At 40.4% G+C, this 16704-nt stretch overlaps 1 protein-coding gene across 1 annotated transcript in view; it reads right to left on the reverse strand.

The window, feature by feature from the left end:
• Positions 1-16704, reverse strand: part of ajap1 (adherens junctions associated protein 1) — a 54520-nt gene that overhangs the window by 16124 nt on the left and 21692 nt on the right. The window contains exon 3 of the mRNA XM_085259572.1: positions 7335-8074. Within this exon, the coding sequence (XP_085115698.1) occupies positions 7335-8074 (740 nt within the window). The remainder of the gene's footprint in view (positions 1-7334; positions 8075-16704) is intronic.

Consider the following 16704-nt stretch of genomic DNA (forward strand, 5'->3'; position numbering starts at 1 on the left):
TCATATCCATAATGGAGCTGACAGCTCCATCTGCGTGGAATAGAGGGGGGTTGAAGTTGCTAGCAGCGCAAACAACAGGAACAATCAGTGAGCATCTGGAGGCTCCACAGCTATAACACCCCCCCCCCCTCCACCCGCCTCCGCTCCCTACCCTCAGCTCCTCTATGATGGCCAGAGAGAGCAGGATCAACAGGAGCCTGTTTGCTTACAGTATCCCGAAAAACTCCAATCCAAACAAAGTAAAATGTGTAACATGCACAATGCTGGCATATTGTCTCAATACAAGAAACTACAGATTGCATGTTGGTGATTAACCACAAAGGTTATAATACTGTGAGAAAGCATTTAATTACATAATCATAAAAACCTACGGCTGCAAGCCAATAAAACTTCACAGGTGTTAAACGGATGCCCTGACAGATGACATGCATGAGAATAGTTCAATCTCTGTTAATGAGACAGAAGGCATGCGAAAGCTACTTCCTTCACACAGATTAAGGGCAACATTCACTTCTTTATCTCGGTCTAAACAATTTGGATTTTCACCAGTGCCAGAAAGAACCATCCCTTTTGTTGTCCTGTGCATCCACGCCAACAGCGAGTGGGAGTTAAGACACATAGCCTGTATTCAACAAGTGCAACTCAGTCAAGCTGCGGCAAGCTGTTGTGTACTTTCCCTGTGTCACTACGTAGCTGGTTTTTCTACCAACCCAAACTGGTTGGAGAAATGTCAGAGTAACTGACTGGATCCCACGGCAGGCGTGAGGAAATACAGCTCAAATGTTCATTTCTGGACACTGACATAAATATAGAAAGAAACAAGCTTTTGATGGTAGTTGGATCCAAATGAGCTGCAGTCTCTCAAGAATAATAAGGACTTCCAGAAAATCCAGAAAAGATTATGACAAAAAAATATGGGAAAAATTGACAGCAACAGTCAACGGTGCAAACAGTACAGAAAACTTTCTGCTGCATAAAAGCTCAGCGCAGTGCAATCCTGTGGCATAGGTGGGATTATTTTCAGGTTTCAGTATAGTTCTGTGAATTCTGCAGTCAGGATCAGGACAGTTTCCTTTCGCTTTGTGTGACCAAAATCAATGTTAGAAAAGCACAAAATATGAGCTCTGTTTTCCTCCTTTTGTGACTCGAGTCCCAATCGTCAACACAGGTGTAACTGCCTGTTGCCATGGTAATGGCAGTCTTAGGTTTGATTTAGCCTGGGGTTAAGTTGGAATTTTTTTTAATATCTGAAGACATTTCCGCTAATGACAGAATAAACCTGGTTTTCAAAGTGCTGTGGAGCTTGCTTTTCTACATTTTTTTCTATCCTTGTGGTCATACAGGTGCAACATGCGTTCAGAAATTCACCATCACCTGAAGTATTAATGATTTTATCGGAGCACAGTCAAGCAACAGAATGTAACATTCAGACTACTGTCGGAAAAAATCTACATTACTTCTATTTTCTTTCTTTTTTGATTTAAAAAAAAGGCTTTTTGGATACTTCCTCTATCACTGGCAAATCCTTGTGAATAAGAGAGCAGTCGAAAGTAGCTTCCTCTACTCTCTGCCACTCTCTGCTCTTTGCATTCATGTTTGACAGCGATTACACTCTGAAATGATTACAGTCATGTTACACACACGCCATATGGGATGACACCAAGTACATTCACGACTTGCGTTTGTGCAAGCATACAATATTCATGAGTCATAATGTGCATTTATTGCTTGTACTGTGGTCTCATAGTCAGTGAATGCCTAAGCAGCAAAGATATAGACATTTTCTGAGCTGCTGAGCTAAAGCAACGAAGTGATTTAGTATAAGGAAGTTCATTTGTGATCTGAATATGTATCTAATTATTTTAGGAAACGTGCTACCAGCCCATGCTGCGAGGACCTTTTTGCCTTAGAAAGTCTATAGACTGCATCAACACTATAGATGAAGAGAAGAAGAAGGTACTGAAAGTAACTGCAAGGATGAATGTACCAAACAAATGAATATTTAATTAGTCAATAACTGGCTCTGTTAAATACATAATTTCTAGACATCTTTTTCAGCTATTTTGCAGCTTCTTAGCAATCATTCAGAGCATTGCAGAAACCATTTTTGTAATTAATCATCCAACTTGAAATAACACTTCTGGCATTTTTAATAATTTAGATTTTTTTATAGAATGTCCGTGACCCTAAATTGTATATATATCGATGAAGATGGAGGGATGGATGGATGGCAGAACCCCGGAATCCAGAATGCATGCTATGAGCTAACTGTCATTCTCCATCGATACTTTAAGAATGCAGTTACTTTTGAGTGCCCTTGGTGCTGCACAGTGGAAAATGTGGCCCTCTCCCAATTTTTTTTGAGAAGAGCTGCCATCAAACTCAAAATGAGCTAATATTTTTTCTTCAATAAATAAAGGGCAGATTTTCTCAATTTAAACCTTAATTTTTTTTCCATTTTACACGGCATCCCAACATTTTTCAGAATTGGGGTTATACATGCTTATTGATACTGTGAATATAGGAAACAATCAAGCACAGGAGAATTACAACAGTAATTAAAAATGTTTAGTTTAGAATAACTTGGTTAGTAAACAGCATAAGTTGTTTAAATCCTCATAACATTGAAACTAATAGTCTCTTAGGTTCTTCTCATACTGGCTGCAGATGACTTGACCATGTTTTGAATGTGAACTGAAATGTGGCGGCACTTCCATGTACATGAAAATATTGTATCATTCACCTGAAATAACTGCCACAGTTAACTTAGCAGAGTGAGTGAAAGCTTCGAGGATGGCAAGGCACAACCACGGAGCGAAAAGTACATTCAGCAGATACCAGCTGGGTGCCAAATGCGCTTGAACTCTCTGCATGCATGCATGATGCATGCACAGTCTTTTGCACTGGTTATGCATTTTTCAGAGCAATGCATCTACATTGCATGCATGTGCACCAGCTTCTCTCCTACTCCCTACTAACCTTAAATGGACTTCGACACAGCTCTGTTTAAGCACTGACATTTAGGTTGGTCTTGTACGAAAAATAACTTTCATCTAGGGCTGTGCAATATGACCAAAATCTCATATCCCGATATAAGAATTCTATCGTCCGATAACGATATAAATCACAAAAATGTAAGATTTTCTGTAAATTCTGTGAATCTCGGGCAGCTCGTCTTGCGGAAAGTGTTTCCAGCTGCGCGTCATTTAGCTGGAGTCTAGTGTTTTAACCTATGCATGAACCATACATTTTTAGACATAAGTTGTAAAGGCCGCCGTTTTCTTTGTATTTATTACACGGCGTGCTGCGGGGAAAAGCCTGTTCTAACGTTTGAGTCTAAGGTTTATTTTTTAGCACCTGGCGGCTCTTTTTTAATTCTCATCCGTAGATAATCTGCTCTTTCACGTGATTCAGTTTATTTTGAAAAGTCTCAACAGGATCTTGAGCTTTATTGTGAAAGGTTTACGTGGAACATAAAGAAGCGGACACGCGATGCTGTTACCGTCGTTGTTGCTAACCACAACGCATAAAAACAGGCTCTTGTCCGTCCGTAGTGTGGTTATATAAAATATAAGAGAAAGAGAGAACTTTAAGAAATTAATATAGCCACTACAGTGACCATCAAAACGATGAAAAAATATTGCTGTAAACAGTTTATTTTGCGACACCACGAAACAAACGATAGCGTAAAATGAAACGATAGACGTTTTTATATCGTCATCCGATATATCGAACAGCCCTACTTTCAGCAGTTATTTTGTGACAAAGCAGCCTTATGTCTTAAGCACTGACAGATTAGATGCCGTTGTTAGCATTGCTGTCAGATGATGTCAACTCATCTGCCTGTTAAAGTTAACATTGCATGCAGCGGGCAGGTTAGACACAGTAGACATCCGGAAGTGCAGTCATCCGGTTGTTCAGTCTGACGTCACTAGCCGTGTCTGGGTCTAAACTCCGCTGCAGGTCCATATATCAAACGATCACTATGGCATTACTGAGAGTTGAAAAACTGTCTAAAGTATTTCATCTTTAATAAAATGATCAGCCTTCTCCTCTACCAGGTGTAACAATTGAGTTTAACATCCAGGCATCCATGAAAACGGAATTTATGACATTTAACGGAGTTAGAAGTTAGCAGGGAGTTAGCTCGCTAGCTTCTATCTAAATACAATATAGCATGTCCTGACTGCGGGGTTTTGGAAACAAATTAAAACGTACAGCTCTGCTATCACTTCCAGCATAAATGAAGACAGAAAACTAAACAGCAGTGACGTTTGTAGGGTTACTGAAGTTGGGCTAGCTGGTATATAATGATGTGCTACGTGACCGCTAGCGACACAGCTATGTTAGCATAATATAAACAAGCTAACTTTTTTTTCCACTCGATAAAAGTTACCATGAGTGTTCTCGGTGGTCAGGAACAAATGTAATCGCATGGCAGGATGCTGTAAAAGGACCAAACTTCAGCCAGGAGAACAACTGAGATAATCCATCCACAATACGAGGTTAGTCATTCATATACTGCTGCATGGGCTGGGCTGTAGTTACATCGTAAGGTTTTAAAAACTGAGCTTAAATAAATGATTAGCGGTAATAAAAGCCGAGGGAGGTCAACAGTGGTCGCTGACTGTTTTAGGAGCTTTTTGAGATCAAATAGAAGAAAATACATAACATTAAACATGTTAACAACACAAAAGCCATATTAAACGCAGACTACTTTAGACCCGGAAGTAGGATTCGTCGCGTCATCACTGAACAACCGGATAGATCTTAACCTTCTATGAAAGGATTTCCTGTGAGGGATAGTGGTAAGAGAGAAGGAGAAACCTAGATAAATTAAAATAAATTTTATTAACACCTTTCCCACTTTAACAGAATCAGTTTAAGTTTGCAAGTGAGAGGTTATCCCACTGCAAGTTTCATCAATCATGACTAAGAAATTTTGTATGCATCCACTAAGACAATTCAGAGATATGAGAGTAAGAGACAGGCATACAGTGAAGCGCCTCTCCATCTGCAATGCTTTCAATTCAGCAGCAATCCAATGCTGCACTGCTCGTGTGGTAATTACATCTTGCCTTGGGGCTAATATGAGGCAGAGGGTTAACGTGTTGTGAAGGCAGAGGGAAAATTTCTGCTGCGATTACACACCCACTCTTTGCTCTGAAACATGATTCTCTTCATCTGCTCTGATCAGACACAATGTGCTTATTGATACAATAATATTCAACCAGTTGGAGGGAGAAAAAGTCTCAACTCTCCTTTCTTATCAGCTCTCAGTTAGCTGTGGTGACTGATTTCCTCCAGGATACAAGCCATCATCACAGGTGGTCTCACACTTACCTCCCAATCAAGAGAAAATGAAGAGATCACAACAACACTGACAAGATAATTATGTCCTGCCATTTCATTTTGCATGAGCTATATTGTCATGGTCCTGGGTCATTTTGGCCCAGCGTTTTGTGTTTCCTTGAAGTTCATTTTTGTGCTTTGTGTTTATTCTGATTTTGTATTGGTTTAGGGTTGAACCTGTAGTTTGGTGTGTGTATTCAGCCCTACCTGTGTCTGTCCTTGGTGCTCTGTTCATGTCCCCGTGTTGTGTTGTAAATCAGTCTGTGTGTTCCTGCTTTACTTTGAAGGCTCATGTTCTGGATTTCCTATTCTATTTTGAAGGTCTGTGTCTGTTGTCATTGTGTTCAGCTTGTGTCCTCCGGTCCTCATGTGTATTAGGTTCAGCTGTTCTTCCCTCCTGTGTGTGATTACCTGATTACCTTGTGTGTGTATATTTAGTGGGTGTCGGTCTGTGTTCATTGTCGGCTCGTCTGCGTTCTATGGTGTTCCTGTCTCTGCGTCTCTCTGCCCCGCACCCCTTTTGTATGGTCTCAGGTTTGTCATTTAGTTCTCCCAGTTTAGGTTTCTTCAGTTGTTTTGTCATGCCTCACTGCCTGTTTCTGCCATTGTCACTTTGTAAATAAACATCACTCGTATCATCAGTCACTGCTGCATTTTGGGTCCTCCCTTTCCTCCACACCACACGGCTCACTCCGCCAGCCGTGACATATATACAGTTCAATCACAGTGCAACTTATATGTATGCCACTAACACTCAAGGCTGTTTTGGGAGGCATCGTTGTTCCAGTATAGGGCTTGAACAGCACTGAGTAACAGCAAATAGTTCAAAGTGTTCATTATCTGAATACTCCCACTGCAGGATGAACTTTTCTTGATTCCTCTAACATTTATCATTGAAACTGAGTAAGTCCTTCCTTATCTTTGCATACTTTTATGACATTTTTGCTACTGCACTAAATGGGAAAACTTAATTTACCACAGTTATTGTTCCTAAGTTGTTAAAACATAACTTACATAGGTCATTTTAATAAAAAAAAAACATGTTCCTCATAGACATAATGACATACTAAATCTAATAAGCCCGGCAGGAGAAGATTGTGTTTCCACATTACAGAAGAACTGCCCATAAAAATCCTTGCCCATAAAATGCCCACCACCGGTATTTCAGACCTGAGGGCTACAATATAGTCGAGGGCATAGTCTGTCAGTATCAGCGCCTATATCTCTAAGCTGCAATATTATAGTCATGAAAGCAGATCATCAGATGTACAGTGAAAAGGTGATTATAGAGGCTTATAATCAAACAAACAACAACCTTTATTTATCACATAGACAATTAAACAGGGTACAACATGTAGTGAAATTCTTGCGTCCGAGCTGCGGACAGGCTGCAGACATAGCCGCGCCATTCCAGGGCTTTGTTTTAAGCATGGGGGGTCTAGCCAGGACCGTTACTGGCTAGACCAGTAAGGGTGGTAAATGTGTGATGGTCACACATTTAACCCCTTTTCAGTGTAAAAGCAAAGCTGTATATTTCAGATTCATTTGATTTTCAGTTTGTCAGAGAGTGGCCAATTATCCATAGATCCATTGGGGCTTAAACAGATTATGAATTTGTTAGGAAATGTCATTAACATACGTTTCATTCCTATAGAACCTGTTTTACGTGTGTATATATACCTGTAAACACAACTGTGGAAAACTTGTCATATCACAAAATAAAGCTCTGCAGAGAAAAGCCAATTCATAATTTATTTATAATGTTTTCAGAGCTGATTTAACAAATGTGTTACCTTTATCCGCTTAAGGTTCCCCTGAGAAATGTTTTATTAAAAAGACAACCTGCAAAGGAAAATCTAAGTAGCATGTTTGGACACTGCTGACTTGAAGAATTACCTTCACATCACTCTATGTTTGTCTGTTTAACAGTTACTGAGAGAAAAAAAACATATCTATATCTATATATATCTTATATCTCTTACCTGGTGTGTCCCCTGGTGGGTCTAGCTTTGGTGGTTTGACAGACTCCGTGTTGCTCATAGAGGACTTGGTGGTGCTCTTGGACTCTGTTGTGGTCACCACAGTGAACGTCCTTTGGGAGAGCCTGGTTGTAGTGCTAGTGGTTGTGGCCACTGTAGTAGTTGCAGCCCTGGTGGACGTTAAGTTTGGCTCCATTTTGCCATCATCTATGCTATCAGTCCCCGTGGGTCCCCAGTCAATAAATCCAGCCACTGTTGTAGTCCGGCCCTCCTGAGACTTGTCATAGCTGTCCCATTTGAGCTGCCTCCTGGTTCTAATTAACAACCTCCCGCTTGATAAAGCAACTGGAGCTTTTGCTAATACAGCCAAAGGATCGCCCGTCTCTTTTTGAGAGTATCTCAGCCGGCAATTCTTGCACGCTGCTTGTCCTTTGTGTGCTGGCTTCCAATGCTTTTGACCTTTAACTTTTGGCACTATTCCTGCCCTGCTGTCTTGGGGCGGAGGAACAGGGCTGAGGAGCCGGTGGGCTAACGGGCTCACTGTTCTCCAGTGAAGCATGTTAGGCTTATCCCAGAGGGGCTGCAAGCGAGGCCGTGAGCGAGGCACCGGTTTAGGCGTGAGTTTGATCCCCAGACCTTGACTGAGAGGGCTGCACACAGAAAAGTCCAAGGTAAGGTGAGTCATGGCTAGCAGGATCCACACCCGATGCCCCACACAGCTGCCTGGCTTCAAAGCAGACGGACTGCAAAGAGAGAGTAAATGAGAGGCAGCGTTTTAGATTTAGCACTAAATGTTAAAAAAATACAAATCAAATTTTCTCTGTCTCCCATCCTACCAAGTTTTAGCTCTTTTGTCAAGATGCACAGCAGTAATTATCCCCTATTTACACACTTAGCAAAGCTTAACTCCAAGTTCTGGAAAACACACCCAATTACACTATGATAATAATTAGCCTCGCAAAGTGATTCTTCAATAACAACATAAAGGTCAGACGCAGGGTAAACGTTGCAGAACATGGGAAAGATTCTGGAGTTGCTCTTTTCACTCTCAACTGTAACAAGCAGGGAGGGCGAAGCTGCAGATTCACATCAACCCAGTGATGATAACGACAACACACAAGGTCAGTCCTCGTTTAACTGATCATCATCATCATTTTCAGCATTATCTCCTCCAAAACACAAAGTCATCTGATTCCCAAAAGGGAAATCTGGTCGTGCAGAGAAACATCTAAGAAGGTTTAGTGTAACAATAATGGGAATGCACAAGTGAGCTTCACATATAACAGGTCTGCTTCGGTGTGTACATGCTGTTATTTTCAGTCGTAGATTCCTTCGCTCCTCTCTGCTGCTTTGGGCACTGTGAACTCCCGCTGGGTCCTGCCTTAATATGCACCACTGTGCACTTTGACTCGCAGGTGTCTCCGTAGTTTGCGGCTGGATTATAAAATCGAATCACTGAAGTTTGACGTTGTATTTTAGCTTTGTTGAGGTTGAGTACTGCTTACAATATGATATCTAGTGATATTAACTTTTACTTACCTTGCCCTCTTATACAGAACAGTGAATTACTATGTCTGTCTTTTTACATGCTTTATTGTCTTTTCAAGACTTAAATGTTATTGCATTTTAGTTATATAATTTACCTTATTTTACTTGCTTTCTGTAAAATGTCCGTGAGAATATGTTAATGTTTTCACTGACTGTTGATGCCGATAACGCATGTGGAAAAAAATTACGTGAGGAATCAAGTTATGCTAGCTTTGTGGAGAAGTTAGCAGGTTACTTCCTAGTGCAGCCGCTCAATGCCCGGTGAACTCAAAAACCTACTTCTAGTCAGAGAGGAGAGGAGCTGGAGCAGACAGTTTAATACAAGGCAGCTTTTCTTTATCATTTGTTGTCAGAATGAACAGTGATCGCCTATAAGGCGAGGTGTCATGGCAGTCTTTTCATGACAACAAAAAATGAAGAGCCTTATTGTTTCACATTTGTGAACACTGCGGAAAAAGCCACGGTGACAAACTTGGGTGAAGTTAAATGAAGAAGTTATGAACAAGGGCGCAAATTAAAAGTGTGGATCACGGTGCAATATTTTCAGATGAGGCATGATGACTACGTTGCAGAAAGCTTCACTTATATCACATGTGCGTACATTTTTTTCATATTTTATGATGTCCAAAAATAGATTTTGTCCCTAAGTAAACTTCACCTCTAGACAACATTAACTGCATGGCAAGGTGACAGACAAGCTGGCTGTTCGGGCTTGAGCCCCATAGCAGACTGATTCTAGAGACAACCTTCAGGAGCCCCTGGGACAAAGCTACACATTGAATCCTAAGGGAGGAACCTCATTATGGGCAGCTTTCATCTCTGCTGTCCTTGGCCAATTTAAACCCATACGGAGGACTTTTGTGGAGAAGTAATGATGGGTGGGAAAGTTTGAACGGGTCTGTCAACAGTCAGAAGCAGCATTAGACATCTTTTGATCATATAATCATAAAGTCTCTATCATGTTTCTATTACAGTTGTCCAAATAATCAACACTCAGCTACTAATCGATACAAAAACTACTACCGGATTAGATACTCATTTGCAACAGTCTCAATACAGACAGTACCATCTTTGCCTCCTCCAGTTGACACACAACTTTACCTTAAGCCATTTAACTATTATGCGACAGCCACATTAGCCATGGGTTATTATTCAATTCAGTTCAATGTAATTCAATTTTATTTATCTAGCGCCAAATCACAACAACAGTAAGGTAATAATACATACAGAGAAAACCCCAACAATCATATGACCCCCTATGAGCAAGCACTTTGGTGACAGTGGGAAGGAAAAACTCCCTTTTAACTGGGAGAAACCTCCAGCAGAAGCAGGCTCAGGGAGGGGCGGCCATCTGCTGCGACAGGTTGGGGTGAGAGAAGATGTGTTTATAGGATAAAAGACATGCTGTGGAAGATGCGAGAGATCAATAACAAGTATGATTCAATGCAGAGAGGTCTATTAACACATGTTGAGTGAGAAAGGTGACTGAAAATGAAATACTCAGTGCATCACAGGAATCCCCCTGCAGCCTACACTTATTGCAGCATAACTAAAGGAGGATTTAGGGTCACCTGATCCAGCCCCAACTATATGCTTTAGCAAAAAGGAAAGTTTTAACCCTAATCTTAACAGTAGAGATAGTGTCTATCTCCTGAATCCAAAACCATTATCAAAACAGTGTCTAGCTAAATCCAATAATAACAAAGTGACATTAATGTGGGAGCTAGGCAGTGCTTGTTGAATAGTATAACACAGTTATTTATACTTTAAGTGTTAAGGTTCCCTTTAAGTCCCAGATCAAAGCAGAGAAAAGTCTACTAACAGCGTGACAGAAACAGTGGCAGCCTACCTCACCAACTGCATTTGATAAGCAATGAAAATAAGGTGCTAAGTCACCAGCAGAAAAAAAGAATGAACTGGGATGTAGATAAATACATTTGCACATAACAATATTGTTTTAATCTATTTCTGCCTAACTCTTAATTTTCTACCCACTGATGGAAAATGGTATTGAGTATTTGTCGAGTGTAAAGTTCTAGTATCATGATGACCCTACTAACTATACTACGGTGACATTTGATGAGACAAACTAAACTTTTTAAGGTTGTATCTACAATTGCTTTGATCATAAACAATGCTTCTTACAAGGACATGTACACAAATAGGACAAAATAAGTACAGCGTGCCAAGAGCCTTGCTAAATCATTTCTACTCACTAAGAATACCAATTTTTAAAAACAAATTAAATGTATATTTCACAGGCGACGGTACATATGTCAGTCCCCATACATTTAATCTCCGCCTGACCCTCTGCATAGATTGTTGCCTCGAATGTAAAAAACAAGAAGAGAAAATGTGGTTTTTGGATTTGAGCTATAAACAAGGTTCAAAGCGCTTCAGTGGCATAAAAACATATTAAAAGATAAAACCGTTGCTGCCTGGCAGTAATATTATAACACTGCTTGTCACTTGAGGTGAGCTTCACACCTTTTGAACTTGTTCAATTATAATTCAAAGGTAATCCAGCATGCTAACTAGAGACCTTTACAATTATTATGTAGACAGGCTGCCCATGAAGAATGACAACAGGCTTTTATTATCACCAGCGTTCCATTTTTAAGGTGTGAGAGACCAGCCGACCACTAACTGATAAATAATTTAGAATGACATCTTAATTGAGCTGTAAATGGTGACTGATGTGGTCAGGAAAGAGCTGTGACAAGGTCATTTGATTTTTGACAGTTAAAAATATGGATAATAATTTGTCTTGTGAGTGTTTTGGCCTTGACCTCAGACTGAGACCTTGGCACCTGCTCAACCTGCACACTTCAGGTGAGTAAATTTTAACACTCCAATCCAAATTATGGCAATACATGATAAGGAAAATGGCTGTTAGGAATATTATTATTTTACAGCATGGAAAAATGCGGTGCAAACATTTTTTGACCATGTTTGTTTGCTGTACCTCAAACATGATCAGAACAATGTAAGCAAAAATAACCCTGAGGAGAGATGCCTACAAAAGGCAGCAGAGAGGACTTTTATGATCTCACTCACGCAAGTCTCTGATATGATTGAGTAAGATGGAAGTGTTGTTCTTTTTTGCCAGCGGTACATAAGTGAATAACAACCACAGACAACAAATACTGAGCTCATGCTGGGTATTGAACTTCATTCATTAGGGAGTGGTAGGTAACTTTTGTATGTTATTCATTGTCAACTGAACATTGAGAGCACAGATGCAAACATTATTCCTAAAATAAAAGGAACTTCTTTCTGTGCCTGCACCATCTTTAGTATCACAGCTGTGGCTCAGGCGCTAGAGCGGGTCATCTGCTAATCATTAGGCTGGCAGTTCGATCCTTAGCTCCTCCAGCCTGCATGTTTAAGTATTCTTGGATAAGATGCTAAACCCCGAGTTGTCCAGTAGGTTCGCTTAATCATTCTTAATTACTTTGAAAAAAGAGGAGAGCATTATGTATAAATGGACCAAAATGCTTTGAGGAGCACCTATAAGAAGTCAACTATAGGCTGATTAACTTCATTGTGGACTTCAAGGTTTATGTTTTATTAGCCTATTTTGACTAAACTGTCTGATCAATATTAAGAAGCAAAACCATAACTTTTTAAAAAAGTCACGGCCAGTGTTTTATATAAAGTAGCTATAATGAGAGATCTTTAAAAAATACTGTTATTACTGCTCTAAAATTTATCTAAAATTAAGCAGTGTTCATAAACTTGATTCACTAACATGCTGATGTATTTTCACTTGCCTTTCATTCACATACCTTCTACACCGTGAAGCAATGTTGGTGTTGAATTAGACAGAAAAGGAAAAAAAAGTTACAGCAAGAACAACACATGCTACAGATAAATTTCCTTCAACCGATGTTTTCTAAGAACAGCACTTGCATAATTTCAGAATTGCTAATACTCTTTGACATCCTGCATAATGAAAATATAATCTACAAGTATACCGCACAGATGGCGGAATAATTGCAGTTTTCACAGCATGAACATACCAGATTGCTTTCTGGTTGGATTGTGTGTCTGGTGTCCTATTTTATGAGCACATGCTCTATCATACTGTCAATGCTAACTTCAGAATATAGGTAAGCCTTGCCGATATGGCAGGAAATCCCTTTAGTAGAGCTTGTGACATCTAATGACTCACTAATGAGTTTCTCGGGCACCTTCTTACATGCAGTCTTTCCACAAGAAGGAGTATCTCATGCACATGTTTACTGGAGACTTGGTGAAGTTAACCGAAAGCCAATTTAAATGCATTATTCAGGCATCATTCAGTGACCCTACGGGATACTTTTTAGTCCTGAATCTCAGTATGCCAGCCCCATTTTTGAACCCAGACATACAGGGAATGAAATTGCTTTGTGAAGTTACGGACCAATCCGTTAATTAGCATGTCTGCTGGCCTGGAGGACTCAGGTTTGAAGGTCAGCGAAAGACTTGCTGGAATGATGATTTTAACCAAGACTTGACAGACAGCAGATGAAAGAGGTACCTTGGGATTCTGTTCGCAGATATATCAGGCAAAACAAAATTGCTGTGCATAGCACGTAGACACATTCCAGGAGTTTCTACCATTATATTACACATAAAGCACAATATGTTTTGTAAACAACATATTTGCTGCTATCCTTCACTGCTTCTTGTACCTTATCAATCCAGCAACTGTGGTTCTTGCTATATGTGTGGACTCTAATTACACTAAAATGCAAGAAATGGAAGGAACGTGTGTGTGTGTGTGTGTGTGTGTGTGTGTGTGTGTGTGTGTGTGTGTGTGTGTGTGTGTGTGTGTGTGTGTGTGTGTGTGTGTTTCAAGCCTCTATCATCCTTAACCAAACTCAAGTGATGTAGGATTTCAACAGAAACTCTGTGATGTAACAGTGTATGTAAGATGTGATATTTTGGAGCAATATATTTAGATTACCAAATATGAAAGAGCGCTGGAGGAAGGTTCACCAAGCTTGACTTCTCACTCTGCTCGTTGCCAGTTTAAGCTGTACTATATTCAGTAAATCTACTTCCAACTTATTCTGCAGCTTTTTACAAATGCCACAGTCGGGGGGGTGGTGTGTGTGTGTGTGTGTGTGTGTGTGTGTGTGTGTGTGTGTGTGGGGGGGGGTTATCTTTGACAGGCACACCAAATTAAACAGATGATCTATAAGCACAAAATCACAGTCAGCCACAAATATATTATTAGTAAACCATACATAAGCTTCCAATGTGCAAATGCCAAAAAGGTCATCCGAAATCTAACAACAAATGTCAAAGTGAAGACTTTGCCAGCAGAATTTCAGCACACAGCGTGACTGTCTCACTAACACTGGAACTAAAATGAATTTTTCGTTATTCTTTTCCGATTTTCTGTCACTTTCTTCTTCAAAAGCCAATGCAGTGCTGTTGCGCAAAACAGGAAAACATTACAGAGAGTAATCCATTGCGTACGGCACTTAATACCATTTACCTGTCCTTGAAACTGGAAACCTCGCTTAACCAACATAATACCATCAAAAGACCAAAATGAATGAAGAGTAGCCTTTGAAGTCTGTGAAAAAGATTCACGGCATAATCCTGAATCAAATGCTTAAGCAAAGGGTGTGAGCGGTTAATAAAAAAAGACCATTCATACGGGCCATTATGCCTCGCAGACACAGCGTCTGCATCCTATATGTCAGATTGTTGACATGAAAAGTGGACTACTGTGGTGTGTGCTTGACCACTGGTTTTCCCGCCTATTGTTTTTTACTCTTTCATGGTCTGTGAACTCAGGCAGAGCAGCGTTTGCGGATTCTTGCTTTCAGCAGCACAGAGACTATGGCACTCTAAAGTAATTACATTTCCTTTCCTCTTATACAAGCATATGTTATGTGGGCTTAGCTGAAGCATAGAGATGCTTAAGCAGGTCTGTGTTAAACTGCATTTATGCAAATGTTAGATTTATCATGTTGTTTAAAACTCTGTTACACTCTCTGCACCAGTAGTCTGCATTACCAACACTGAAAATGCTTCAAAGATCAGGAAATGGTGTAGTATATGTACCGTATATATGTATATACAGTGGCTTGCAAAAGTATTCGGCCCCCTTGAACTTTTCCACATTTTGTCACATTACAGCCACAAACATGAATCAATTTTATTGGAATTCCACGTGAAAGACCAACACAAAGTGGTGTACATGTGAGAAGTGGAACGAAAATCATACATGATTCCAAACATTTTTCACAAATAAATAACTGCAAAGTGGGGTGTGCGTAATTATTCAGCCCCCTGAGTCAATACTTTGTAGAACCACCTTTTGCTGCAATTGCAGCTGCCAGTCTTTTAGGGTATGTCTCTACCAGCTTTGCCCATCTAGAGACTGAAGTCCTTGCCCATTCTTCTTTGCAAAACAGCTCCAGCTCAGTCAGATTAGATGGACAGCATTTGTGAACAGCAGTTTTCAGATCTTGCCACAGATTCTCGATTGGATTTAGATCTGGACTTTAACTGGGCCATTTCAACACATGGATGTGTTTTGTTTTAAACCATTCCATTGTTGCCCTGGCTTTATGTTTAGGGTCATTGTCCTGCTGGAAGGTGAACCTCCGCCCCAGTCTCAAGTCTTTTGCAGACTCCAAGAGGTTTTCTTCCAAGATTGCCCTGTATTTGGCTCCATCCATGTTCCCATCAACTCTGACCAGCTTCCCTGTCCCTGCTGAAGAGAAGCGCCCCAGAGCATGATGCTGCCACCACCATATTTGACAGTGGGGATGGTGTGTTCAGAGTGATGTGCAGTGTTAGTTTTCCGCCACACATAGCGTTTTGCATTTTGGCCAAAAAGTTCCATTTTGGTCTCATCTGACCAGAGCACCTTCTTCCACATGTTTGCTGTGTCCCCCACATGGCTTGTGGCAAACTGCAAACGGGACTTCTTATGGTTTTCTGTTAACAATGGCTTTCTTCTTGCCACTCTTCCATAAAGGCCAACTTTGTGCAGTGCACGACTAATAGTTGTCCTATGGACAGATTTCCCCACTTGAGCTGTAGATCTCTGCAGCTCGTCCAGAGTCACTATGGGCCTCTTGGCTGCATTTCTGATCAGCGCTCTCCTTGTTCGGCCTGTGAGTTTAGGTGGACGGCCTTGTCTGGGTAGGTTTACAGTTGTGCCAGACTCCTTCCATTTCTGAATGATTGCTTGAACAGTGCTCCGTGGGATGTTCAAGGCTTGGGAAATCTTTTTGTAGCCTAAACCTGCTTTAAATTTCTCAATAACTTTATCCCTGACCTGTCTGGTGTGTTCTTTGGACTTCATGGTGTTGTTGCTCCCAATATTCTCTTAGACAACCTCTGAGGCCGTCACAGAGCAGCTGTATTTGTACTGAAATTAGATTACACACAGGTGCACTCTATTTAGTCATTAGCACTCATCAGGCATGTCTATGGGCAACTGACTGCACTCAGACCAAAGGGGACTGAATAATTACGCACACCCCACTTTGCAGTTATTTATTTGTAAAAAATGTTTGGAATCATGTATGATTTCCGTTCCACTTCTCACGTGTACACCACTTTGTGTTGGTCTTTCACGTGGAATTCCAATAAAATTGTTTCATGTTTGTGGCTGTAATGTGACAAAATGTGGAAAAGTTCAAGGGGGCCGAATACTTTTGCAAGCCACTGTATATATTAAAAACACTATAATTTTATTTTACTCACAGTCTGAATTCTCTGAGTGTCAGCTAGATTAATTCTTTTAGTTTATAAACATCTCAGTCTAAAGTCACACTTTCAAATTCCTTTAATGGTCAAACAAAATAAAACA

Source organism: Mchenga conophoros, linkage group LG20 (assembly GCF_057382185.1).
Source record: "Mchenga conophoros isolate Kocher_MC1m ecotype Shallow Benthic linkage group LG20, M_conophoros_male_GT1.1, whole genome shotgun sequence".
Lineage (NCBI taxonomy): Eukaryota > Metazoa > Chordata > Actinopteri > Cichliformes > Cichlidae > Mchenga > Mchenga conophoros.